The sequence below is a fragment of the Trametes versicolor genome (genome assembly GCF_000271585.1).
Source record: "Trametes versicolor FP-101664 SS1 unplaced genomic scaffold TRAVEscaffold_11, whole genome shotgun sequence".
NCBI lineage: Eukaryota > Fungi > Basidiomycota > Agaricomycetes > Polyporales > Polyporaceae > Trametes > Trametes versicolor.
The window spans coordinates 2128933-2155116 of record NW_007360331.1 but is presented as its reverse complement, the minus strand read 5'-3'; the positions used below and the strand labels follow the sequence as shown (position 1 = coordinate 2155116).

At 61.2% G+C, this 26184-nt stretch overlaps 5 protein-coding genes across 5 annotated transcripts; 3 read left to right on the top strand and 2 right to left on the bottom strand.

Annotated features, from left to right (window-relative positions):
• Positions 1-994: 994 nt before the first annotated feature.
• Positions 995-3261, bottom strand: TRAVEDRAFT_74517 (uncharacterized protein; the record flags this gene model as incomplete). The annotated part of the gene is made up of 5 exons (XM_008045041.1): positions 995-1046; positions 1109-1917; positions 2805-3020; positions 3075-3140; positions 3166-3261. 4 exons carry the CDS (start codon positions 3259-3261, stop codon positions 1618-1620), a joined length of 678 nt encoding a protein of 225 aa, XP_008043232.1. The 3' UTR covers positions 995-1046; positions 1109-1617.
• A 2897-nt stretch (positions 3262-6158) lies between these two features.
• Positions 6159-7650, top strand: TRAVEDRAFT_31382 (uncharacterized protein). The gene is made up of 4 exons (XM_008044459.1): positions 6159-6911; positions 6960-7030; positions 7081-7247; positions 7298-7650. Exon 1 carries the CDS (start codon positions 6272-6274, stop codon positions 6557-6559), a length of 288 nt encoding a protein of 95 aa, XP_008042650.1. The 5' UTR covers positions 6159-6271; the 3' UTR covers positions 6560-6911; positions 6960-7030; positions 7081-7247; positions 7298-7650.
• A 1023-nt stretch (positions 7651-8673) lies between these two features.
• On the top strand, positions 8674-8945 carry TRAVEDRAFT_52171 (uncharacterized protein; the record flags this gene model as incomplete). The annotated part of the gene is made up of 2 exons (XM_008044649.1): positions 8674-8737; positions 8794-8945. The coding sequence occupies 2 exons, from the start codon at positions 8674-8676 to the stop codon at positions 8943-8945; spliced, it is 216 nt and encodes a 71-aa protein (XP_008042840.1).
• Positions 8946-10751: 1806 nt separating this feature from the next.
• Positions 10752-12162, top strand: TRAVEDRAFT_98608 (uncharacterized protein; the record flags this gene model as incomplete). Its single annotated transcript, XM_008045040.1, has 4 exons — positions 10752-11156; positions 11285-11317; positions 11833-11984; positions 12042-12162. Coding segments are annotated over 4 exons (711 nt in total), but the record flags the coding sequence as incomplete, so codon positions are not given.
• A 10917-nt stretch (positions 12163-23079) lies between these two features.
• On the bottom strand, positions 23080-24086 carry TRAVEDRAFT_52169 (uncharacterized protein; the record flags this gene model as incomplete). The annotated part of the gene is made up of 2 exons (XM_008044648.1): positions 23080-23895; positions 23982-24086. 2 exons carry the CDS (start codon positions 24084-24086, stop codon positions 23080-23082), a joined length of 921 nt encoding a protein of 306 aa, XP_008042839.1.
• Between the last annotated feature and the right edge of the window lie 2098 nt (positions 24087-26184).

Genomic DNA, 26184 nt, shown 5'->3' with positions numbered 1-26184 from the left:
GGGCTGTGGGTTGCGGGTCGTAGGTCGTGGGCTGCAGGTTATGGGTTGTAGATCGTGGGCTATAGGTTGCAGGTTGTAGGTCGTGGGCTGTGGGTTGCGGGTCGTAGGTCGTGGGCTGCAGGTTATGGGTTGTAGATCGTGGATTGCGGGTTGTAGGCGGGTCGTGTATACAGCATATATATTGTGTTCTGCCAGGACGATACAGACGAGACGAGAGCAGCCTGCTCAGAGACGGGGCGGGCAAACGTCGCGGGTACAGGTACCTAGATATGCACAGGAAATATAGGCAACACTACAGATGAGATGGCCTACATAGACGCATGCAGCGCACACTCTTCGTCTGCACACGTCCGAGAGCAGCCGTGCAGCCGCGCGCAGGGTGCGTACCGAGTTTCGAGCGTATTCCAAGTGCGTCCAGCCGCACACTTGGCATCGTACAAGCAAAAAGAAAAACAGGATACGGCCGTTACAGATCAGCGCAGCCGTATTAACCACACCCAGAGCGTCGCAACGCACCTGCACGCCGCCTGCACGGCCGATCGCGCGACGGGACACGCCGAGTGCGCGATTGGCCCTCGCCGCCGCGTGCACCACTCCCACCCTGGAACGCACACAAATCTGCCTTCTATCGTGTCAGCAAACTTCCGGTCGCCATATGTACATCGGCAGGACTTACAGAAGAGGGCCAACTCATCGAGTACGCGCACTTCGTCCGTAGCAGCTGTCCGGAGCGGGGAGAAGTCGTGCGCCGGCCGATGTGAGTGTCCGCGGCACGTTCGGGCGCGCTTCAAGCATGGCCGATCGCGCACGGTCACCGAACAGGACGGCGCTGCTGCCACAACCGAGTAATGTCAGTAAGGTCTGACGCATGCGGGAGTCGGGACGTCACGACATACCGTGGATGTTCTGCACACCCGTGAGCTACTTTGCGGCGGCGCACACTTCTTGCGAAGAACGCTGGACGCGCCGAGATGACTCGGATGTAGCATCCGTGCCTTGCCGCCACGCAGAACGTGTCCCCAACGCCGCCGCCGGCTCGTTCGAGCCTGCCCGCGATATATTGTATCAGCCAACTTAGGAAGAATGCATAAAGAAGTGGTGGACGTACACAAATTCCCAGCTCTCGGACGAGTCCCCAAAAGTCAAAGACCTGCCCGCCGTGACTTTTCGGAACCGTGCGCGGACACATTTTTACGGGAGCGAGGTCCCGCCCACACACCTCCCGAAGGATGCGTAGCACTCGGCATGTCTGACTCGGTCTCACGGGACCTCGTGTCCGTGTACGGACATCCCCAGGGTCATGGGGAACGGCCCCTTGACCAAACTGAGCCGTCATCGGCTGGCTCTCGAGTGTGGACAACACATCGGGCTCATCAGCACAGTCGGGCACCTTCGAGTCGCGAGCCCGTCATATTCCACGCACACAGCGCACGCGATACAACAAATCAGCACTCGGACCCTCTCCCCGTCCTCGGGCGCGCTGCTCGCAGAACGCGACCTGGCATCACGTCCGCACTCGCCACCGTGCGTGTGCTATGCGAGCGCCCCAGTACGCCGGTGCAACGGGCTGCATAAACAAAAAAGATTGTAATGGCTTACCTCAAGTCTTCCGCTGGTTTATGACGTGTCGCGGACGTTCTTGTCGACGTGTGTGATTGGGTCGATGAGCAGTGGGTCGTCTGGGGCTTTCCGGGACCGTACACAAGCGGAGGGAAGCGGAGGAGGAAGAGGGGTTGAGGGCAGCGGGGAGCGGGGAGCGAAGGCAGACAGCGTGTGCAGAGCGGACGCGGGGCAAATAGCCGCAAACGACTCGAGGGGGACGGAGTCTCCGCCTGCAGTACTTCTCTTTAAGGAGCCGAGAACGGCGTTCGCCTGGCGCTCGCGCAGCCCGCAGCCCTGTACATCAACGGACAATTCCTGCGATCGGGCAGCAGTCAGCCTAATCCGAGCATCGATATCAGCCCTGTACCGACCCTCTCCACACGCGTGCAGAATACAGTCACCGTGGGCACACACGTCACAGGCGTCCCTGACCGCGAAGACATGCTAAAATCACACGCGAGGCGTAGCACACTAAGAGAGCGTAGCCAGGGTGCTCCTTCCATGGCGGGAGAATCCCGATTCCGAGTTTATTGGCGCAGATGTGCGCTTCGCGAGGAATTTAAACGGTTCTCACGTACCAGATCGGGTCAATGCCTGCGTCTTCAGGGCCGCACGGGGCTCAGACTCGGAGGCACGCAGCGCCGTTGACATTCCAGCCGACAACTGTTGCTATTTCGGCCATCAGCGAGTCATAGTCTGAAGGAGACGAGGATTACAAAACAGACGTGCGAGTCTGCGACCAGGGATGTCGACCGGGCTAGAGCGACATGGTGGCAGGAGGCAAGGAAGCGTCGCATGCAGACGCCGAGTGAGCGATTCGATCTACCAAAACAGGCAGGCGGTGTCGTTCGAAGCGCCGTCCGCGCTTTCGTCTCGACCACCACCCTGGGCCCGAGCGCCGACCGACAGAGGACCTCCCGGCGACTCAGATCAAGAAACGGCTTTGCTGTATCTAGGTACGCGATATGCATGTCGCACAAGAACATCCAGACCTGCTACACCGCGTCCTCCGGCCCCTAGCTCCCACGCTTTCTCGCTGGCCGCCTCCACCGATCTCCTCGCCGATCTCCGTTGTATCCACCACGGCTCCTGTCACAGCGAGGCTGCACGCCGCAAATTGGGTGTAAGGTGAGCGCAGAAGCTCGGTGCATCAGCCGTCATTGCCGGCAGGAACTCACACTCACGCTCGGAGATAGGCTCACCACGAGCTCGTTCCTTCCGACCCCTGCTGCGTCCTCCTCGGCGCCCCCCGTGTCGTCCGAGTCCAGAGCGTGCAGCTTGCGCTTTACCTCGCCTTGCGGAAGTGGGTGGCGCTCCAAGCTCTTCGCGTTGGGAAGGCAGGGCATCTTCGACATGCGTCGCATGTGCCCGCAGTGGCTGGGAGCCGCGTCCGATGCTTTGAGAACCGATGAGCTCTCCTGCGCGTAGCGTTAGCAGCTGCACATGGGACACTACACGGACAAATTACTGACGAATATGTAGCGCAAGATGCATGTGGAGGCGGAGCCGGAGGACTTCTCGGATGGATACGGGATCGTCTGATGCGAAACAGGTAGTACTAACTTCGATATTGCATAAGACGTCACTGGGAGGTTCGTGTGCAGGCGTGCGCGAGAAATGGGATGGAGAGATATCGTCGAGCACGGGAGAGGGTCGCATGGTGTCGCCAAGGGTTGTTGACGAGGCAGACGGCTTATGAGATGGCGGACAACCGCTGGGAGCGAACGGTGAGCATTTCAGTTACTGGGTTTCCTCCGAGTCCGCGGATATTTGTCAACCAATGCTGATTTCTTCGCGCAGGATACCGCCATAAATGGTAGTACCCATGCCGACGCGGCGCGGCTTGCATTGGTAGAGTTTTGACTGGTCCGCCCGAGCCATTCGATCCCGATACACCATCGCCGCCCCGCAAAATAGGTTAGTGTGCACACCGGGAGGGACTCCTCTTGGAGCACACAGGCTGGGGCCGTTTGCCCTCCTTGCGTGCGCCCTGTGTATTCTGAAGGTACGCTGGTACGCCCATGCATTGCTGTCTTTTCCCAAAGCGGCTGACATGCTCTCGTGCCTCAATTCAGAGTTAGGCAAGGATCGCGAGGATCTCAAGCTCGTAGAACATGGCTCTCTGCGCGCTCGAAGACGGCGCTCACGCTCGGTCTGGTACATCAAATTCCATGTGCAGTTGACCACACCCCACGCGGCATCAAGCGGAGCGCCCCCATAGCGAGCAGAAGCACATCCCGCGAGTAGGTACGCATTCTTCCGCACGCACGTCCTTGTCTGCACGTCCCGCGCAGCCGTACTGATCACAAGAATATAGTGCAGTTTGCGAGCTACGCAGGAGCTCGCGCTGCTGACCTGAAAGGGCTCGGACACGGCGATAAGCTTCTCGTGCCGGCGCAACGGTACTATGATTCGCACAGCTCGGTTCGCTATTTCTTCGACATCGTGAACTGAACGGCTCGCGCCCGGCCGCGGCGACGCATCACTCGAGCTCATCGCGCAGAATAACCCCTCTCAAGCTCGTATCGTACAGTCTGCAGTGCGCGACGCAAATGTCCACTCCTCCGCCGGCGGGCTACGGCACGTGCTGCCCCGCCTTTCGTTTTCGCATCCGCGGGTGTGCAACACGGAAACACGTCAATATTTGCTACGCTTTTCCATCCTTGCCAGACCGGCTAACATGCTTCTGTGCTTCGACATCGGCTGCTAGTGGGGTTCGCGGTCAGGTTCGTCCAGTCCTTTTTCCCATATCGGCGCCCTCACATTCCTGATGTACAGATGCACACCGCCGGCCGAATAGGGCGCACGAGGCGAGGATCGCGAGCGTGCAGCACATGGCTCGGTGTGCGCTTGAACACGGCATTCTCAGTAGGCACAGAAGGCTTATTTCTAAGCGCGGTTGACCACGTTCTGCACCGCGCCAGGGACGAAGCGGAGCGCCCTTTTTCGAATGTCGGGTGAGTAGGTACGAGTGCGACTTCCGCCGCGCGTTCTCATACGTACACTCTGCGCAGCGCCGGCGCATTGCACCTGACGATGCCATGAAGACTTGACGAGCTATGCTGGAGCTCGCGTCGTCGACAAGCTGACTCCGCGCTCAGGCTGCTGCATGCCGCCATCGCCTCGCTCGTCCCACGTCATGCAACTCGGCTCGCTACGCACGCGAAATTACCACCCACGCTCGACATCGCGGACTCGGTGGTGCGCATGCAGCACAACCCTCAGGGCAATCGAAGTGTTTCCTCCATGTCGTACCGCACAACATCTCCGCGATGCAAAAGCCCCCGCCGCCCCGCAAGACACCCGCAGACCGGCGGTCAACGCAATCTCCCTCCACGGCCGCCCCGTCGACGACGGAGATCCCGGACGACGATCTGCTCGGGGAGGCACGAGCCCACCCGGTCGGAACCACGTCTGCGAGCGGCAGCGTGCGCGCACGCTGCTCGGGACCGCCCGCAGGCCGTCGTCATCGCGCCGGTATGTCACTCAAGCTGTCCTTCCCCGCACACGGATCAATCCTGCTCACCGCCGTCACGTAGATCCCCGCGTCGGCATGGCGGACGCGCCTGGCGCCGGTGCCCGTCTTCTGTGCAGCGGACACGGCGGATGCGAACGACGGCGACGAACGTGCCAGGTCCTCGGTGCGCGCCGGGGCTGGAACAGGCACGCCTCGTGCGTCTGTGCGGCGACGTTCAGGACGTGCAAGCGGGGCGCCGTCACTTGTGGGTCCGCGCAGCGAGCCACGGACTCGGACACCGTCGCAGAGGAGATGGACGTCCCCCTCCGCCCAGTCCACGCACGCACGCCAGACGGAATGCGGAATGTGCGCGCACGCGGGACGCGTCAGACCGCGACGGCTCGTACGCAACTCAAGGCGGGCTGATGGACGCAGGGCCGTCGTGTCGAGGCCTCTGCGCCGGTGCACTTCGCGTCCGAACGGCGAGCGGAAAGTTTTTGGCTTTTGACGGCGGTAGGCCAGCCTTCCCCGCCGTGATGCGCCCGTGCTCACCGACGTCGCCGTCGTGTTTCCTCTTTTGCAGACTAGCCGGCTGCGCATACCTCCGCCGACGTCGGTGTGCGCGTGGACGCGAAGGCGAGTTGCCTCTTGCGACATGGCATGTCCGGCGGAGATGCGTGCAGCAGACGATCCACGGACTGCGTTCTGCCCTGCGCAGACTGCATAGCGCAGACGTCGCACACCGCGGGACGAGTGCGGGCTGGAACTGTATGTTGTTTTACCGCGCCAGATACACACATTGTGCGACCGCCTTCCTGAACCCGCGCGCCCTGTGCCCTCAAACCCGGGCCCTCGTACGCGCGCCCGATACACTGTTCTGCCATCTGTCTTCGCGTGCGGATTCGCCGCCGTCCCACACTAACTCTGTGCATCTCGGACGCGAAGCGAGGGCGCACGCCGTGCGCGAGAACACCGTCTCCGCCGCCCGACACCTTGGTGTGCTACCCTCCGCCGAGCATCGCGAAATTGGATACTCCATGCACAGGCCGTCTCGTTCCGCACACGTACATGTCGCAGACACGGGAGCCAAATATATTTTGTAATACACAATGCAGAGTGCGTGCATCGACGCCGGCTGCCTAGCGAACACGCCCAGCCTCGACGTGTGCGCGCGTGTGCGTTCTCGCACGACCTCCCGAAACAGCATCTACCATGCTCCGTTTGCATGCCCGCCGTCTCCGTCTACGAGCGATCGCGCCCCGCCGTCCCACACTACTGCACGTCTGCGGACGCGAGCCGCCTCCGAGGCCGCGCACGACGCCGTCCTACCCCGTGTCGCTGTCGTCGCGCGCACAATGCTGGACCACAGACAGAATGCGCCTCTGGGGCCGTCGTGTGGTGCAGCATCCGCCCCGAGCGCGGCGTGCCGGTGCTGTCGAGGAGGACGGCGGGAGTGCGCGCACGGACGCGCCCTCCGCCGCGGGCGCGAGCGCGACGTGATGCACGCGCCGGCGGAGCGCGCGTGCGGGGACACGGCGGCGAGCCAGGAGCCGAACATGGCGCGCCGGCGACGTGCGTGGGAGGTGTCTGGGCGCGCAACCCTTATGAGCTGGGGCTGGGGGTGGACGGGCGAGGGCGTGTCTCCGAGTGCGCGCATGCTCCCCACCCTGCCTCCTCTGGCCCGTCCTCCAGCCTGGCGAAGGCGACCGAGCCCGTGTCCGTGTCCGCTGTCTTGCCCCGTACGTCGTCCACCTGTGTCGTCTTGTGCTCACTTCTCTGCCCGCGCAGTCTCTGCGCTCTGCCGCCGTCCTGCGCACACGCGGTCGTCTCGAAGACACGTGGGTACGCGCCGCTGTCATGTCGTGAGCCGACTCAGACTCGTCACCGGCCAAGTACTCACCTCGCTTTCAGGGCCGCTCGACGTTGCTTGTACGTCCGCGGCGCCGTCGCCGTGTGCGCACGCAGAGGTGCCTTTGGGAGGTAAGTACGAGCTCTGCCCTCGTATGTGCGCTATGACTCACCTGCCCTCTCCGTAGACGACACCATGGGGAGGGAAAGGGTTGCCCATGCGGGGGGCGTCGTCTAGCCGTACATACTGCTGCTGTATGATTTGTACATTGAGGACGGAGGGCGGCGGCGTAGTGTGAGACAAAGGCGGCGGAAGCGCGCAGCAGAGGGCTGCGAGCATCTGCGGCGACGTAAGTATAGACATATTAGACAAGCACGACGCGAACTCACCTGCGCCTGCCACGGCCACCTCGCTGCATGGTGTCGCCAACGTCGCGGGACGTGTATCCCGCGTGCGGCGTCCTCGGCCGCAGCATGGCATTGGACGGGCGGGCGCGGTCGACGTGGAAGGCGACCTTGCCCGCGCCCGTGTCCATCCGCCTTTCTTGCTGGTACGTCGTTCACGTGTGCCGCTATGTGCTCACTGCTTTGCCCGCGCAGCCGTCGCACCCGGCGCCGTCGCGCGAACACGGGGCCCTCCTGAGGAAATGGGCCGCCGAAGGGACGTGAGCACGCACGCAGAGGGGGGGAATACTTACCACTGCAGCGTGGCTTGACGTCGTGCGGGCGTTCACGGCGTCGCGCAGTGTGCCGTTGTGAGGTAAGCACCGTTTTCCGCTCTCGTGTGCATGTTGGTACTCACCTGGACGTCGCATTGCGGACGTTGGGGACAACGACGGCGTGGGCGGGGGGAACGGGATGGGATGGCTCAGGGGGGGGGCTGCATGTAGCTATATACGCACCGGAGACGAGGCAGAAGGCGGGCACGTTGGGCGCTTGTTTGCATGGTAGCGTGGCGATGGAGGTATGAATGACAAGATACTGAAAGCAATAGCAAAGCATTAGATCTGCATTAGACAGCGCAGGCGCCGTTGTAATGCAGCACACGGAGTTCTGGTCCATACCTGGCGAGAGCGGTGTCGTTCGAAAGCCAGAGGCGAGCCGGGCGAGCGTATGCGACAGCGAGGGAGCAGGACGTCGGGCGCGGCGGCGAGCGAGGGCGCAAGGCGTCGGGCACAATGGCGGGCGAGGGCGCAAGACGTCGGGGAGGGTCGAGTGAGCTTGGATCGAGCGAGGTCAGTCGATGCTCGTCGTCCTCTGCCAGGATGCGTGGACGCGCGCCTAAGAGGGACGCGATCAGACGAGAATAGGTGTGGCGTCGCCGCGTCGCCGCGATGACGTCGCGCGACGCAGCGCTGACCTGCCGCACTCGAGAGAGAGGCGTACCGGCCGTTCCTGGGTCGCGGCAGGTTCTCCGGGGTACATGACAGGGGCAGTGGGCTGGGCAAAGAAGCGGTGACTCCTCGGACTTGACTCCGATATCCCCACTAAATTGACGCCCAGGACCAATGCCGTATGTTTCGCGATTTCCTCCTCGTCATACACAAAGGCCTGTTGAGAAGTCAGTACCCGCACCAATGCATGCGGATAACGCGAGGCCGTACACAAACGCTGCAGGCTACACGCCGATATCTAGCCAAAGGCTTTTGTTTCTTCGAGCAGTAGAAAATCGCGCAGTGCGAGGACGAAGCTTGGACTCACCAACCTACCTTGAAATCCTCTCGTCCTCTCTGAAGCAATACGCTACATACGAAGCATCTCAAATGATGGGTCTTTCCGAGATTATGAAAGCCGCCTTCGACTACATGTTCGGGCTGCAACTCAAGACGCGTGAGTGGCATCGCTTCTTTCATACAGTATATACGGAGCTGACGAGACACACGCAGAACCACTTGAAGAAGACCATGGAGGGCACACGCCCACCCTAGGTGGCATATCGCACGCTTTCGATGAGGAATGGGAAACGATGGCGCTCCCGCATCCCTTCTTCTCGCTCACGGGCCAAGTCCCGGCGCACATCATTTCGACATGGCGATGAGTCGAAGGAAGGGAAGGGCAGATACTCGGGGCTCCGCATTCTTGTATATCTTCCTTGTTGTCAGATATGTTGTAAAAACACGAATGGAGGGCAGACTTACCGGTTGTGTACACAGCACTTGAGCCTGAGCGTATGCACCGGCCGTGCCTTCAAGTTCTAAGCTCCCAACCGTGATCGCCTCTCAAGATGGTATGTTCTCGCCTTCAATTCGCTATTTATCGGGACGAGCAGAGAGCCAGTGGCGATGAATGAACAGTGCGTGGTGGCGAGCAAGGACGGACAAACGCCAAAGCAGATGGGCGTCACACGTGGCCCCGCACTTTCTTCCGGACTTGGCACTCCCTGTCAAGTGGTCCCGCTGGCCGTCGTTGCTTGAGTTCCCTTCCCATCGCTTAAATACAAGGTAACGGACGAGAAGAGAGCTCTGGAATTGATAAAAAGCCTGGAAAGCGGCTTAAGGATCCTCGTTTGTTGACCGACCTCTCTGTAGCCTCTCCCTGCTCTCAACGCCCGGCACTGTACCCTTACCATCCACGTCCATCCATATACCTCTCTCACCACGATACCAACCGACACCTGTCTTATCACGCAAGTCATGATGTACGCACGCGCCATCCAGACCCTCACGCTCGTTTTTGCTGTCTCCTTCACTCTTGGTACGTCTCCGACGCACACGCATCTACTTGAGCAAGTCGTGCTCACCGGGAGTCTCGCAGTCTCCGCATCACCCGCGCCCATAGACCCCCAACAAGCGAACGTCATTGCCCAAAACAACAATATCGCATGTTCGGGCCCTGAGGGGTGCGCAGGGGTGAGTCTCGTTTTATGCATCCTCTTCGCCCAAACATACACTGACCATCATGACAGATCAACGGCACCATTGACGCGGTGTCCAACTCCGGAGCCTTGCCGGCTCTAGGAGCGGCCTCCCAAGTTGTGGCGTTCAGCGCCGCGGCCGTGGGAGGTCTCTCGGCCCTCGGTCTCCTATAGTGAGCCTCGGACGGGACCAGCCTCTCCTGCCGAAGCAGGAAAACTATCTGTGATTGTCCATAGGGACTGCAGCTCGGACTGCCATTCGTTTAGCATATGTATTATTGTTAATTATGGAAGACCCGTAGATCTCACCTCGATATCCAGATATCTTGTCACAACAAGCCATGAGAAGTGCACGACGTCTTGGACGTCTCTGACAAGGTTCCGCTTCGGACGCTGCGCAGGAAGCGTGTCGTAGCTTTCTATCCGGATATCTCGATAGAACGCTCGTTAGGCCGTACCTGACGTCTTCACTGCTGTACGGCTGCTTCGAGTCCAGCTGTCGTTTCACGAAGTGAGTTCAAACTTTTAGTGCGCCGGTCGATTGCGGATTACCGGAGACGTCGGAGGTCAACCACACTGAGGAACCATGGTCCGACTATCGACCGAATATTGGCGTCATCTGTAGAGTGAACTTGCAGTGATCTAGTCTTATACCAAGACCGTTCACGTGTCTCACGTGTTCGGGGTTTGTGTCGAACCTAGCAGTGATCAAGCAAGATGATTGGTATAGATGTCAGAACATTGCTGGGACACTGGTGGGGCAGCGCAGAGGATTAACAACTGGATCGATCGGAAGGCCGCCGAGTCCCGCCGCCTCATCGAGCAGGATGTGACTCGATCGTCACTCAGATCAGCCGTCGTTCCTTCCGAGCAGTAACCTGCTACCAAGTACCTACCGCTCGTCGCCAACATAGCCAGAAACGTGAGTGTTTTGAGCATGACGGTGGAGGTCAAAGAGGCAGAAAGTTCATGCAAACGCCCATCCGCAGCATGTCCGCGTACGGCGCCATCTCCTCCCGCTCAACCTCCTCTCTTCCCTCCACAACATGGAAACTCGCCTCCAAACGCTCAGGTGCTCCCAAGCACCTCACTCTGCACCATGTCACCCTCGAAACCGCGCGAGCGCTCCCGGGGCTCGTCGACTACCTACACCGTACGTTCGCGGATGAGCTCGCGGGCGGCCGCACCTATCCACAAGAGATTCTGCCCGGCGAAGTATACACACGCGAGCAATTCGACGCGTACTACTTCGCCGCAGACGTCCTCGTCGCGGTACTCGGACAGCCCACTTTCGAGAGCGCGGCCGACGCGCCGGACGGCAGCATCGTCTCGATCGGGTTCGCAGAGGCCGTGAGCGGCCGCGCTTGGGAAGAGTGCCTCGCCGGCTGCTACTACGTGAGTGCACTCCCGAAGAAGGGCGTTCACCGCGCGGGGGCTCGAGAGTAATAGACGCATCGAGCGCCGCCTGGGTGCGTCCTGATGAGTCGATGATCATTATCGCTGACCGCTTCCTCACCATGCAGGTGAAGCCGAATTACCCGGGACGGTCGTCGCATGTGAGTAATAGCCAAATTGCGCTTCCGGCTGTCCTCGATTGTGCTTCTTCTCTCCTCGGCGATGAACGCGATCGGTAGTCCCGTCCCTGCGCTGTTGCGCTGAGACTGAACGCCGTTATGCCGAGATGGAAGCTCTGGGATTGAACGGCATCCTCAGAGCTGGTAGCGCTATGCTTGCGAATACTTGCATGCGTTGCTCTGCTGTAATGGTCCGGAGACGTCCTCGGTGTATTCTTGCAGTTTCTCGGGATGGTCGACTAGGGCGTTTTGGTGGACGTCGCGACGCCGTCCCATCAAGGAGATGACGATGACGCCGGCGGATGCTTCACACTTACCGCCCGGACCTCCTATACGATTAAGGTAATGCAATGACGGTGGGGGGAGGACCATCTCCAGCTCCGTCACGGTCAAGCCGTAGTGTATATGGGTCTCATGAACGCTGTGATGCTCTCGAGCGCTCGAGGTGATTCTTATACTACCAGCAGTAAAGTGCTCACATATGTCTTTGCTCCTAGATTTGCAATGCCGGCTTCCTAGTACCTCCCTCGCAACGAGGTCACGGCATTGGGACTGTCCTCGCACGATCCTACCTCCATTATGGCCCTAGATTGGGGTATGAGGCCAGTGTCTTCAACCTCGTATACGTGAACAACGTCGCCAGCGTAAAGTTCGTACACCATATCCACTTCCAGGATTCCTTGCTCACGTTTCGCGGCCCTTGCAGACTGTGGGAGGCGCTCGACTTCGAGAAGGCTGGTCGCATTCCTCGCGCGGGACGCCTAAGGACAGCAGACGGCGACGGCGAAGAGTACGTGGATGCATGGGTATTTTACCGTCGCTTCGACCCCCCAGGCCTATAGGTTCCGTCTCTCGTCTTATCGCGCACTTGTCGGCGGATATACGTCCAGTGAACACCTTGACACTCTAGAACCCGCGCTACCTCCGAGCGGTACACCGACCGGCTCCGTTCACGGCACCAGTACCACCCCGCCCGCTCTCTCTGCGTCGTGTTATCGCTGCTGGGCACGAAGCACCCCATTCCTATGATATCGGAGCACCTCTCCTCGCCCCAACCATTCCTGGCTTCCCGTTAAAGCTCGTTCTGTGTGGACGTCCACAGCGCCATCGGAAACAAACCACACAGTCTGATGGCGCCGTGTGTCTTGTCTAGTGCTTATGTCCAGCGTCGGCGGCGCAGCCACATCATGGGTCCCAGCGCACGCTCCTTTTGTCCGCCCATTGCGATCCTCATGCGCGTGCCGAGTCATAGCCTCCCGCACTTCCTCCCTACACCCCCTCCATTCCAGGCTTAGTCTGTGTGCAGCGACCACTCGAAAGGCATGACGTGCCCGCCGCCGCGTCCCATCTGATGCGAAGGGCCGCCGGGCTTCCCTGGACCGTTCCCCCCGTCCCACAATGCTGCTGCCCTCGCCCACGCGCGCGCACGGAGGCTGTCCGCCCGCTCGCGGCTCGACCGCCGGCCGTGCACGTTGTGGCTTCGCGACGCGCGCTCACGTAACGCCGCTGCGCATGCACTTATGCCGCACGAGCACGTCCGATGCTTGTTCCCGGGGCGCAGGAGCCTTCTGTTAGCAGCCGCATATGCATCATCGTGATGGCACTACGTGACCGACTGACATATCAGAAGCGGTACGCACTGTGCTGCGCAGGCGCGTCGGCGGCGCGAGGCTGTCCAGCCTGCGCTGCAGGGTTGGAGATGCATGGGCACCGAAGACCTTGGGCGGCGGTCTCTGCACGGTCTTCGCGGGGTGCGTGCCCTTGCATGTTTCCGGGATAGTCCCGTCGCGTGTGCGTCCACTGCATTCTTGTCTTAGTTGCTACAGCTTGATACCTGCCATCAAGCGACCTCACAATTGGCATAGCGGAAGCAAGTATGTAACCGGATCTGTAAGGTGTTAAAGCCACTGCCTCCTGAGATGCCACCACTGCGTCAGCCTCTTCCGTCGCCGGTTCAGGCCGGCACTCCGACACCTTAGAATGCATCCACAGCGCCCTCTGTCCGATCGAACACGGAAACGAGGTGCCTCGCGTCGTCCGAAATACGAACGCGGGCGGGTCAGCTAGGAGTATGCAATACGTTCGGAGGGTGCCGTGCACGGTCCATGGACCACAAATTAGGATTCTAACCACAGCGCGGGAACGCAGACAGACCGGAGATGGCGACGTCAGCGGAAACGCAAGCAATGCCAGGCATGTCGTAAAGGCCCGCGGGGTAAGTCCCTGACTATACTGCATCTAGATATCGCAGACCCTAGCCAGTCGATCATTAACTCTGATCGACGCAGGCCCTCCTGCTCGTCCACAAGCAGCACACCAACTGACGACGACGCCTCGGCCCACGTACGTGCAGCCTGCACGCTCGCGCACCTCGCACTCCTCGCATGGACGCAGACCGGGCCCGAGCACCGAGCCGAGCAGCCCAAGACGTCAACAGCATGCAGCATCGAAGCACTCCCCCGCGCGCGCAAGGCTATCGATGCACCCACGGGCGGCGGCTACGTCCACACAGACACACCGCGCGCTCTCCGCGACCTTCTCGACGGCGCCGGGCACGCGGTGGCTGGCAGCCCGTCGCGGGAGAGGGGCACGCGCACCGGCCGCCCTCCCGTGATGTGCAGTGCCACTTATGCCAGTGGTGGCCCGCCGTACGTCTTTCTCCCACACACGAGGCGGAAGGCTGAAGCGTATCGTGCACGTCGCCGTCCCGCGTCGCGCGAGGGGGTCACCGGCGAGTTCCCTGGGATCCCGCGCAGCCGCAATAGAGGACGGGACGTAAACGAACGCACCTCAGGGGGATGGGCACAGGCGGGTCTTCCCTCGTTACGCCCATGAATGATGATGCATGCGGGGTATGCCGGTATAATTGGGCGCTGACGCCGAAGGTTTGCTTTCAGAAGCTTCAGGCCATGGGTCTCTCGCTTGTAAGATGACTCGTATGATTTTGCAAATAGGCACCTCAGGTCGCGCAGAGGGCAAAGGTGCACGCGAGACCTGCAAACGTGTTCAGATGGCGGTGCTACAAGACAAGGTATGTGGGCACACCACCAGCACGGTACCAGTGGCTCACCTAGTACTCGGACCTAGGTCAAAGGAGATTGTGCGGTTCAGAAGGGCTTCGCTGCCAAATAACCGCGCCTCAAGGCAAAGAAAGAAGAAACCGGGTGCCACTCGCAGGAAACGCAGCTAGCCTGACTGCTCAACGCCGCACCGTGAGTAGCAGGGAACCTTACGCTCCGGCATCCTATCTTGCCAAACTAGGTTCGGTGCCGTTACTGCAGCATGCATGCTGAGATGGCCACCACGAGGCGTCTCTGAGCCTTCAGGTCGAAGCTTTGTGGACAGGAGTTGACGAAAGAGTGGTTGTTGGGTGATGTGTTGCGGGACATGCCTATGTGGTCTGAGAGGCGTGTTTCATACTGTAGAGTTTTAGTAGGGCTATGAAAAACCGTGAGGGCGAGTTCATAACGGACCTAAGCTGTGGGATCGCCCCTGTGTGCCCAAGTTGACTGCTATAGGAGCGGAGGCCTCCTACCACACTATGCTCAAGATACCGCTCCCAAGATGCACTTCGCGAACAGCAACGGCAAAGCGAGCGCGATTCCGTGCACAATACACGCCCGATCCAGCACCCATCCTTCCACCCGTCTCCTCAAAACGCCAGCAGTAGGCAGATACATATCCCAAAGCGCCAGTGCCGTATGGTATCAGCGCAAGATGAACGCCAACTCAATGTTCTTGACGCCGCGTCTGTCACCCCGTCATCTTCAACATTTAGACAACACGAGGGTCAGACGTCCAAACGTTCCAGAAGCGTTCCACCCGCCCTCGAGGTGGCCGTGCGGCAAAACCACGCGAGCCACGATCACGGCGCGAAGCCTCTTCGCTCTCTCGATCGACGACATATTGCCTGGAAGCCGGATGTGCGCCCCGCCCCGCACGGCGCCCACAAATCGCGTGTATCAGAACATTGTCGACGCGTACTCGCCCTTCTCCTCCGCACTGCGTCCACGCCAGAATGGCGGCGGCGGCTGCGGTGCTAATGGTATCTCGGCTGCAATCTGTGGGTCTCGCGCTCTCTTGCCAAGCTTTATACGTCCCATAGGTAGTCAATAGCGTACCACTTCAAGGCGACAATGACCCGCTCTCGTCTGCTTGCGCCGCCGCCGCCAGTGTCAGAGAAGGCACAAGCTCGGCAGCGACGCACGGACGAGGCAGTGCAGCCGCATACCACATATCGCAGAATGGAGGACTCGACGGCGTATGACCGCAACGTGCGCCCGCCCATTCAGGCAAACACAAGTGCATCGCCCACTTCGGGGCAAGCGTCCTCCCAGGCCCAGCGGGGAGCAAAAGGAAGGACGGCCTCGTGGCCGCGCAGGTGCGACATTGTTCCCGCCAGAAGAGCGGCGTGTGCGCGCACGCAATGTCCGCGCGCGCTGCCCCCAGCGAAGGCCCGGACCGGCGCGCATTGGACGATATCGTCTGCCAGCGCCGCGGAGTATAAGGTGTCCCCTGGGCCTTGAGGCGTGGGCCGTCCTGAGGTGTTCTCTTGTCATAAGGCCCCTGCGGACATCATACGGCCTCCCAGGACAGTGTGCCCGCGTCCCCTTGTGTCTTCGCGAATCGCGAGCGCGGCGCGACCCCAGCCGTTCTGCACTCTGCAGTGCGAATGAGGGACCGGGCGGCGGAGCCGGAGCGGCGCGCCGGCCGGACTCGGTGCGGCGTGCGGCGTGCAATTCAGTTTCCGTCCCGGCGCTGGCAGGAAACAATGTCCGCGACGGGGAGCGCCCGGCCGGCGTGCAAAGGCATCGCCTGCGGCGCCGGAGCGCCGGCCGAGGGGACCTACATCTGTCCTCGACCCTGGGCCTTCGCCTTGAGGCGGGAGCGATGGCGGCATGCGAAGGCGCAGGATCAGCGCCGCGATCCCAGTCTGTCAATGTCACCGCGGCGGCACACCTCTATCATCCGTTCAGCCTGGCGCGCGCTCGCCCTGGCGCTTCCTGGGCGTCTGCTGCACGCTCGGTATGTGTGGACGCTGGTGGAGGCATCAGACGTCGCAGTGATGAACATTCGCCGCCTGTGGTGAGGATGCGATGGTCAGAACGTCGCATCATGTCGTGCAATGGTGTCGGGACGGGCGTACCGTGCTCGTGCAGGACTGCCGCTGCGCGAACCGACGGCAGGAAGGCGCAGGCACGATATCGGGAGAAGTGAAGCGCGATAGCTATACGTGCGTGGTTCCTGCGCGCATCAGCGCGTCCGTAGCGAGTTGGACACTCCGGGACTGCGTCCCGGTGCTTCACGTACTTCACGATCTACGCGCGGAATGTTGAATGTGCAGCTGAGCAGCCGCCGGCTCGTGTTCCGCGAGCGCGAATATCCAGCCCGCGGCGGCTTGTTTCCGGGCCCTCGAAGGCTAACCACACCGTATGCGCCCCGCTATTCATTTCGGGGGCCCTGGCGAAGCTGATTGCATGTGCCGGGCCTGATCTAAATCAGAGAGAACAGAATCAGTCTTGCCCATGTATGACGCCCTCCACGGGACGCGGGGGGCTTCCTCACCTCCGCTCCGCCGACTTCTGGTTTCCGACAGAAGGCACGCGGCGTCTAGAAGGGCGTGCCTGTGGGAGCCGTTCAATTGTAGAGTTGCGGGCGTGTAAACCTGGGAGAATTCGGCTAGACAGTGCGCGGATGCCACACTGAACGGTCCCTTTGCGTCAGCGCGGTTTGTATCGGGTGGAACCGCGAAAGCGAGCGGCCGTGGTGTTCCAGGACAATCTCCGACCTCTTCGCAATGCATCTGAAGTCGTTAGAGTTGGGGGGACTTGGTTTGGAGGCGCTTTGTCATGAGTACACTTGCTAAGCTCTAGGCCACAACGGTACAACATCCGGATACCAGCGGCTGATAACAGCCGTGTCGTCTGCCATGGCGCAGTGCACTTCGCGAAGAATAACGTACTCACTAGATGCTCGGTGCTGACGGTCGGAGTGCAAACGACTCGTCCGGCAGGCTACGCGACAGTGAACATATGATGCCTGCCTCGGGAGACCCGTCATCAGATCCCGTTGACAGCGCAGGTGTCGAGTCGTGTTGAGGCTGCGCACGTACGAAGAACGACGTATGTCGGGGCGCGTGAAGGACCGACGTTGAGACGCAGAGCCCATCATCAGATGGATGATCCCGGCGGTAACTGGTGAACCGTCGTCTTCGACGGTGGCCGGAAGAGTGAATAGCTGAGAGGGCTGATCTTGCAAAGCGCTCAGCGAGCGTCCTCGCGACATATTCGTCGCTCAGCCTCCCAATTGCTCGTAGAACGACCATCTATCGTCCTGTCGACCTCAGAACGAGCAGACATCGGTCGATCGGAGCAGATGCAGATGCAGATGGACTGTATACCTCCTAGTCTAATTCCACGTGTATGTGGTTGAGAAGCAGGCCGCAGACGCCCGTGTCACCACGCAACGGACGTCGGACTCAGCGACGACGACGACCTCAAATCCGAAAAAGCGGTGCTCGTCAATTAACCCGGGGCCACCCTCGTCTCTCCCCATCTCCTCGCCGCCGCGCCTCGCGATCGCAACCCCCGCGCGCCGTTCCTCGACCGTTCCATGCACACTTCATTGCATCTGGTGGCGGCGGCCCTGGGCGCCTGCCATCTGGGGCGACGGTGCCCATCTGTCTGATACTGCACGTTGTCGGCCGGTCTCAGAGCCTCGTGCTACACACCGCGCGCGCCAGGCAGACAAGCACGCCCCAGCCAGCCTAATGTGGCCGCCGCCCCGGGACATCTGACCGCCACGAGGCTCGCGGATGGCGCAATGGGCGATGGAGGTTCTGATCCTGCCAAGCTGGCCCCGCACCCAATTGGGCGCTCGTCTGGATCCCAGTGCGCGCGACACATGGACGCGCCGACCTCGGGACGACGCGGCGGTCGCTCGAGACGGCTAGCTGGCGGTGGTGCGGAGATACCTCGTGAGCCGTCGGTCCTGAGTCGCTGTCGAACGTTCCGCCCGTCCTGGATCCTGATACATTCAATTGGAACTGACCTGCGCTATATTGATCCATTGACTTAGCTCGAGGCTCGCCGAAGCCGGAACCCTCGAAGAACCTGATCGGAGGCACAAGCATTGAAGCTCTAAGGACGATATCGGCCACAGGTACTAACCTTTAGGACGATCTCGGAAGCCGGCCTCGGAAGGGGGACAGCACCAGTCGCGCCCCCGGCCCCGCGTTGCGCGATAGCACGAACGCGGCTCTCATTAGCCACACACCCTCGTCGTGGGCCCGTGGCCGCCCCAAAGTCCAGGCTGCGCTGAGGCCAAGTGGACGTGCAGACGACCCGGCTCGGAATCTCGCCCAGCCGTCCGAATTTGAATACACAACGCAACGCAACGCCATGGCCACCCGCGGCCCGCGGCCGTCCTTACTCAGAGCCACCTTCAAGTTCACGCCTCGTTCAGCTGAGCCTCGGCCACCGCAACGATAGCGGCCAGCACGCCCCCGAACGTGCGTGCTGCTATCAAGCTACCCCGCACCCACCCCCGCACGCGCGTGCCGCAGCGGCTCGCGGCGGGGGCGGCTGAACCGTCGGCGCGCCGCCCCCAATCTGCCGCTCCCGGAAATCCCGACTCCCGACTCCCGAGGGCGCACGCCACGACTGCACTGCGCAATTGCAACGCCCCCTCGTCCTTCCGATTCGCGAAAGAACGATTTGTCCACACCCGAGGCTGAGGCAAATCCCGAGTGGCCAAATCTTCCTCGCCACAAGTGCTTGGTGCGCTGCCCCCTCTTTTCTCTTTTGAATTGCACGCAATTTTCGCGATTATTTTCACCTGCGGCGCCCTTAGCGCCAGGTCACGACGCCGACGTACGACGCGCGTCGCACGACATACAGCGCACGTTCCGGCGGTGGCGGCCCCGCCCGCCCGCCACCCCGCCGCGCAAGGTAGCCAAGGATTTATCGGATGGTCGGATGGTGGCGGCGCCGTCCGGGCGTGCTTCGACCCGCGCCCCGGGCCCGAGTTCCGCGCCTCCGTTCCTAACCACCACCGTCGGGCATGTACAAGGATCACGCACAAGTCTCGATAGAGTGCTGGATATACGGTCTTGATATCGGGGGCGTCGTCTTGACTCCTGAGTTCTTAGAGTGAGGCCTGATATCTGCCAAGGCGTTCAGTAGCGGTTACTTGTACGAGGGCGCCGAACAAATTCTTTCTGGCCAAGATGTGGTCTTAAGCTGGAGTCTGCATATACAGTTATGCGCATAGGAGTGCTGCGGGATATACTACTATGCGGATAGCTAGAGTGTAGCACGTCAGTCCGAACTCATCAGTAATGACCCGTACAATCACTGTAACAGCACCGGCATAGACGTCTATCCTTGACACACACTTGTGTTATGAGCATTGAAACGAGTATGTCCCCTCGGATGCAATCGTGCATCTCCCCCCAAACTCCGTTAACCACTGGACCCTCAACTCTCGCCCAAAAACTTAGCACAGAGATCCACTCCCAAAGACCGAGATACACGGACGCGGAAGCACCTCCCCTCTCCTTTCCTCAGGCCCCCGCGCGCGGGCCCGCCTCGTCCCGCCATAGTCTCGTTCCCATCCCTTTCGGCGCTAAGAGAGCTTGCGCCAGAAGGTCTGGGGACTTTCGGGCCAGGAACGGCCACTCGTGACGACAGGTCACTGGCGGGCGCTTGTGTCATTAACTGCTAGTCATCGTATCACAAATCGTCATGAGTCATCTCCTATCCCACTGCAAGCTACGCTGCTGCCAGTGTGGTGTACTTCACTTTCGGGATTATTTGCTCTGAATCTTTATGCTCTTCATGCGCATGCTCGCGTTTTTGATTGGCCCGCCTGGTATCCCCTTTCGCGAGAGTTGTGTCGTTGTCCGCGCCTGCGATATCGCGGTCTTCTCGATATTGCCGCGCATACGGTGCGTGGCTTGAAGAGCTGAGAGAAAGAAGAACACTAAGCAATTATGCGCTGCAGGCCCGCGCCATCGAAGCCTCAGTCAGATACCGCCCAGCGTATGAGGTTTAAAAACTATTGAACCACCAATGTTGTAATGCGATGGGGAATTACGGCAAGTATTACATACTACCGGAGCTTTTGTAGGCTGACAGTGCAACTGGGTCGTTGCGGTCGTTTTAGTATAAAGGAGACCTTGTTGAAGGCTCAGAAACAAGGCCATCTGCCATCTCACGTCACATGCATGTTCTGTGTTCCACCTAAAGCTATAAATCTTCGCAAAACGCACGTTTCATCCAAACAAACGTATGAGGGGCGTGTAATGGTACATGTTTCGATCTCCGCTGTGGCGAGTGTCTGGTGACCGTAGCGAAACAGCTTTGAGCCCGGCGTGAGTGTCCTGTTAGAAGGTCTGGAGCCGAGACTAGTCCCGCCAGTCCCCAGCCAGCACGACGGAAGCAAATCCCCACCCCAACCGCCCGTCTCGCCCCGTCCCATCCCAAACCCAACCGCGGCGCGCCTGTCTCGCCCTGATCGCAGTACCAGTAGCGCCCAGCCTAGCGCGAAACGGGACGCGATCGCCGCTAGTAGCGCCCGACCGCTGCGGGCGCGAAGAACACGGCATCCTGGGAGAGTGCTTCCGCGTTCGTGCAGGGCGCCGCGGCACCCGCCTTCCTATCCGACTACGGTTGCCGAGGGGAATCAGGTCCATTCCCGAGACGAGCGACGAAGTCCCAAATGATTTTGCCCTCCGTTTGATTAGCGCCCATCCAGATATTCTAATATTCCGGTTTAGGCGCCCATATAGTCCAGGCAGAGACATGAATGATGTCATTTTACCGATGAGCTGCTCATCGGGGGCGCCCTCCTGCTCACTGTGCTCAACGGCGAGAAGGGCTACAGCATGTTTGCGGGCATATTGCGTCTCCAAATTTTTAGATGTGGTTCATAACCTCCATATCAATCATTAAAAGCAATCATATTGAGCTCAGATGGACTCAAACGATCGTGAAAGCTTTATACACCAGCAGTATCTCGAGGCGTTATAACCTCTGTAGATTATCACAAGAGCACTATCGGGGCCCGAATATAGGGCGAGATGTATCTATGTATGTGTTATCACAGAGCGGCCTAATTACGAGCTCAAAGGTAAGAGGGAGGGGCGCAATATACCTCCTCAGCGTCGGGAATGGCGAGCGGCAAGGTGCACGCAACGAGGGCGCGGCCGCCATCAGTGCCCACGACCCGACATAGCTGCCCAAAATGGGCATTCGGGTAAAGGGGGCGCCCAAATCCGAGGGAAGAACTAATTAGGCGGGGCCAGGACGAGCCAAGGGCAAGTACAAAATCGATGGATTTCGTCGTTCGTCTCGGGAATGGACCTGATTCCCCTCGGCAACCGTACCGACGCGGCAGGCAGGCGGCGGGCAGAGGCTTGAGGCCTGGAGGCGAGGCGGTCTCCAGGGCAGCGCGGGTGCGGGTTCAGCGCGGGCTGATGGAAGCCTTGCAGTGATTCTTGAACACTGCTCGCTACGCTAGCGGTCGAAATATGGCAACGTCGCGCCCTGAAGGGCAAAGCTCGGCTGTTTGGAGGACGTACGAGATCCACCGCGGACGAAATAACCTCACTCGGAAGTCGAATGTGCACGCTCGCATCCAAACTTCAAACTCAAGCTTCAAGTCCAAGCTCACAAACTTCCCACTTCAGACTAGGCACGCACACACAAAGAAAGGACGAGATCTCTCGAGGGCGTTGCGTTGCGTTCTTCATGTCATTATTACTTCTCCTACGTATACGTATATAATCTCTCCACGCTCCCCGGCGCGCGATCATAAGTATGCCTGAGAGATAGATATCAATGCGAGTGGCCTGCAATGGCCTGTAGCGGTGGTCCATGCTTGTCTGTGTCTGTGCTTGTCTGTCTGTGTGGATGCGGGTACTATACAACATGTGGTGGTTCGGAGCGAGCATTGTGCGATGGTGGTATGGGGCCCATGGGCATAAGAACGAGCGAGAGTGAGAGTGAGGAAGGAAAGAGCAATAAGTAGCGTGCGTGCGTGGACTGTAGTGTTGCGTGCGTGCGAGTGGGCGGGCGGGGGCGGGGCCATGCAATGTGTCCGGGGTCAGGCCGGGACGGGACGAGGGGGAAAGCCAGAAAAGTATAGGAGGCGGAGGCGGAGCAGAGACGGCGGCGCGAGACGAGATGAGACGAGGCAACAGACTGAGACGAGAGACGAGACGGCGAGCGAGCGAACCCCCGGTCCCGGATGACGGCATGCGGTTGAGCGGGCGGGCGAAGAATGTGCGTGGGGAGGCGGGACGCGGGGTATAATGATATAGGGCACATGGTCCAGGCGGGCAGGCGGCCTGGGTAGGTTGCGGGGGACACACCGGTCTCGTCGTCGCAGCGAGAGACCAGGGCCCGGAGTCCCGTCGCGACGGCGGGGCGCGCTGTATGTGGCCAAAGCCAGGACGCGCATGCGCCGCGGCGCGCGCTTGCCCTCGCCTGAGCCACGGGCAGCAGCGATCTTCAAGTCGGCGCCGACTTCACAGCGTTCTACCAAACGGCAGGCGACGCCCTCGCAAAAATATCCCCACACTTGCGCGAGATGTGCTCGTACCTCGAGTGGCAGCTCAACATCGACCCGAGCGCGCTCACCGAGTTCGAGCAGAAGGTCCGCCGCGACTTCAAGGGCTCCGGCCCGTACCCGACGTACATCCTCGCGTCGCCCGCGCCGTCCCCCGTGCCGAGCACGACGCCCTATACGCCCGCGAACGCGAGCGCGCCCCCGCCCAGCTTCACGACGCGCGTCACCAACGCGCCCTCGACGTCCCCGCCCAAGCCCATACCGCCCCCCGTGCCCGTGCACGCGGGCAACCCGTACGGCCACGGCCACGGGCACCACGCGCCGCACCCCCCAGCACGCGCGTCCGCGCCGAACACCCCGGACACCCCCGAGTCGAGCATGTCGACGAGCACGAGCCCCGCGAGCAGCGCGCCGCCGTCGACGCCGCTGGGGTACGAGGACCACAACGTGCGCGTGGTGGGCTCGGGCACGATTGGCACGCCGATCAATATCAACTCGAGCAGTCCGGGCGCGAGGACGAGCAGCTCGGGCTCGAGTTCGGGTGGGGCAACGGCGTTTGCGAGGGCTCCTGCGGCGGCTGCGTCGGCTGCGGCAGGGACGGCGGGGAAGCCGAAGCCGTCCATCTGGTTGATCTCGCGCAGCGCGAACATGCCCTGGCCGACGATCGACCACGACTTGTTCGAGTACGTGTCGTCGCAGATGACCTTGCTCGCGATCATGAACGCGCTGATGAAGAGGCGGTGGCCGGAGCTCCCGCGCGCGGCGGGGAAGCGCGCTTTTAGGCGCTGCAGCAGGTACAGCGCCGCGAACGTCACGGACGTGTGCAGGCGCGTGCGGTGCAGCGCGTACGCGATGAAGTTGCCGAGCGCGGGCGACGGCGCGGGCGGGATGGACGTCGACAGCGGGGGCAGGTCCGGACATGTGAACAGGTGCGTCACGAAGCGGGAGCACAGCTTCGCGGTCTCTTCGTGTCCATAGTACGGGTCGGTCTGGCGGACACAGACGGAGAAGGAAAGAAAGGAATGGGGGTGAGGGTGTGTTCGGATTAGGAAAGTAGAGGGCGCCTGGTGCTCACCACTGCAGCATGTGCGCCTGGGGGCCGGGCGGTGATCTTGTTCTGCCTCCGGAACGGGGACGCGCCGTGGCGGCCGTTGTTGGAAGGACCTGAGCCGGAAGCCATGGGACGACGAGGGGGCGGGGCGGGGCGGGGGAGCGGGGGCGGGCGGGGGAGCGGACGGGCGGGCGGGAGGGGCTGGGGGGTGTGGGGTCAGGCCGAGTGCTGGGAGGGAGGGAGCTATAAGCACAAGGCCAGCGCGTCGAAAAGGGGAAGGTGCGAGGCAGGACTCGGGGACTGGACGAGGGTGCAGGAGAGCTTGCGCTGTGGGATGGGCACCGGCACGATATCCCCAACACGCGCAGGCGTCATGATAAATCCGCCGTGCCCACGGCCCATCACGCCGGAATATCGCCCGATATTCTCTCGGCGCCTCCCATTCTGAGTGTCAACTCGACGTCCTTCTGATCCGGACCCCGGGAGGCACGCCCCTTCCCGCAGAATATTCGAGCAGAGACTCACCGTGCGAACCAGGAGCAACGAGGCAGCAAAACGAGGCGCGGGTGTGGCGGACGTTGAAGTTCGCGGGGGACCTCGAGGCAAACGAGGCGGGCGACAGGTGCTCAAGCAGAGGCGCGTGGGTGGTCGGCCGGGGGTAGCAGGAAAAGCAGAGAGGGCACGGAGGAGGGCGAGGGCGGCAGACGGCGGGAGGAGGACGCGAGGAGAAAAGAGGTCGGTGGCGGGAGGTGGCCTGCGATATATATCCTCTGCCAGCAAGCGTGCAAGCGGGCGGCGCGGACAGCCAACGGCCAGGTACCCAGATCGCGATTGTCCAGCGCTTAGACCGCCCAAATGCAGCGAAGGCATAGACCAGGCTCGTTCCCACGGGCGCCCCGGCGGAGCCACCCGCGCGCACAGCCCTTTCTCCATTCACCTACTGAACGCCTGCACCCTGACCACAATCTGACCCTATGCAGCATACACACAATCCGACTACAACAACCAGCAGCAGTCGCTTTGCGACCACTATCTGCATAAAGGGTCGCATTGTCGACTGTGCCCCGCCACGGCTCACAGCCCACCCGCAAATTTCGCCATGGGTGCAGACACAACCGCCGCACAGCACTGGGCCCGTCCCCGACCGTCTACGCTCCACCCCCGCTGCCAAGTTCTCAGCATCCTCCGACCCGCCCCTGTCGGCCCCCCCGAGGCGCCGCCCCCCTGCGAGCGATCTTCCTCGAACGTGCAATCACCCAGTCAGCGTGAAGCATGTTTGCGCTTGCTCGCCCCGACGCGCGCTTCGCGTGATCCGGCCTCCAGTCATCCCGTCGCCCTGTCCGAACGCTGGAACTCTGCGCGCGGCGCTGTCCCGATCCGCGTCGGTGACTCGGGACTCGGCACGCATGGTGGTGCACGCCCACCGCCACCGCTGCCATCCGCTCATCCAGGGCCACGCCGCCGTGCACGGGAAGATCGCAGGCGACAGTCATCCGTGGTCAGCTCGCCCGATTTGTGCGTGCCCATTCCCGATGCGGTCCTCTGCGGTCCTCCATATCAGTCGCGCTGCCGTGCTAGGCTCTAACGCTGGCACGCTGCATCGGCGTCCCATCCATCGACGTGCAATCAGCACCCTGAACGAGCCTGGACAGGGTGCCGGAGTCTGCATTTGAGTTGCTCTCCACAGCAGCTGCCCGGTACTCCATGGTGGCGCTCAAGTGCTGATCAGCACCACACCACATCCGATTCGAGTTGTCCGCATACATACCACAGCCGCCTACAACGCACGCCGCACCACCATCGCGTCCGAGCGCGCGTCCGTCCGCATTCCATAATACACAACCATATCCATGACCACCGTGCGCGTCTGTGATCTTTGGCCGCATGCATATGGAAGTGCGTTTGCGTTTGCGTTTGCGTTTGCGTTTGGGCGTTCGCATTGCGGACCCGGCCCCATGCACAATGCGCGTCGCCGCCTTCCTACGGCCGTGTTGTGCCGTCACCTTCTTCGTGTTCTTTGCATGCCGGGCGAGGTTCGCGTCCCCACAATGCGCGTGCATAGTCACCACAATGCGCTGAGCGACGGACGTGTGCACAATCACGGTGAGTACATAGGGCCCCTCTTTCTTTCATCCGCATTAACCGCCAGGTGACTCCAGCTCTCATGGATATCGGCGAGGGGAGGAGGCCGATGGGTCGCGCCTTACGTAGAACAACAGCATCCATC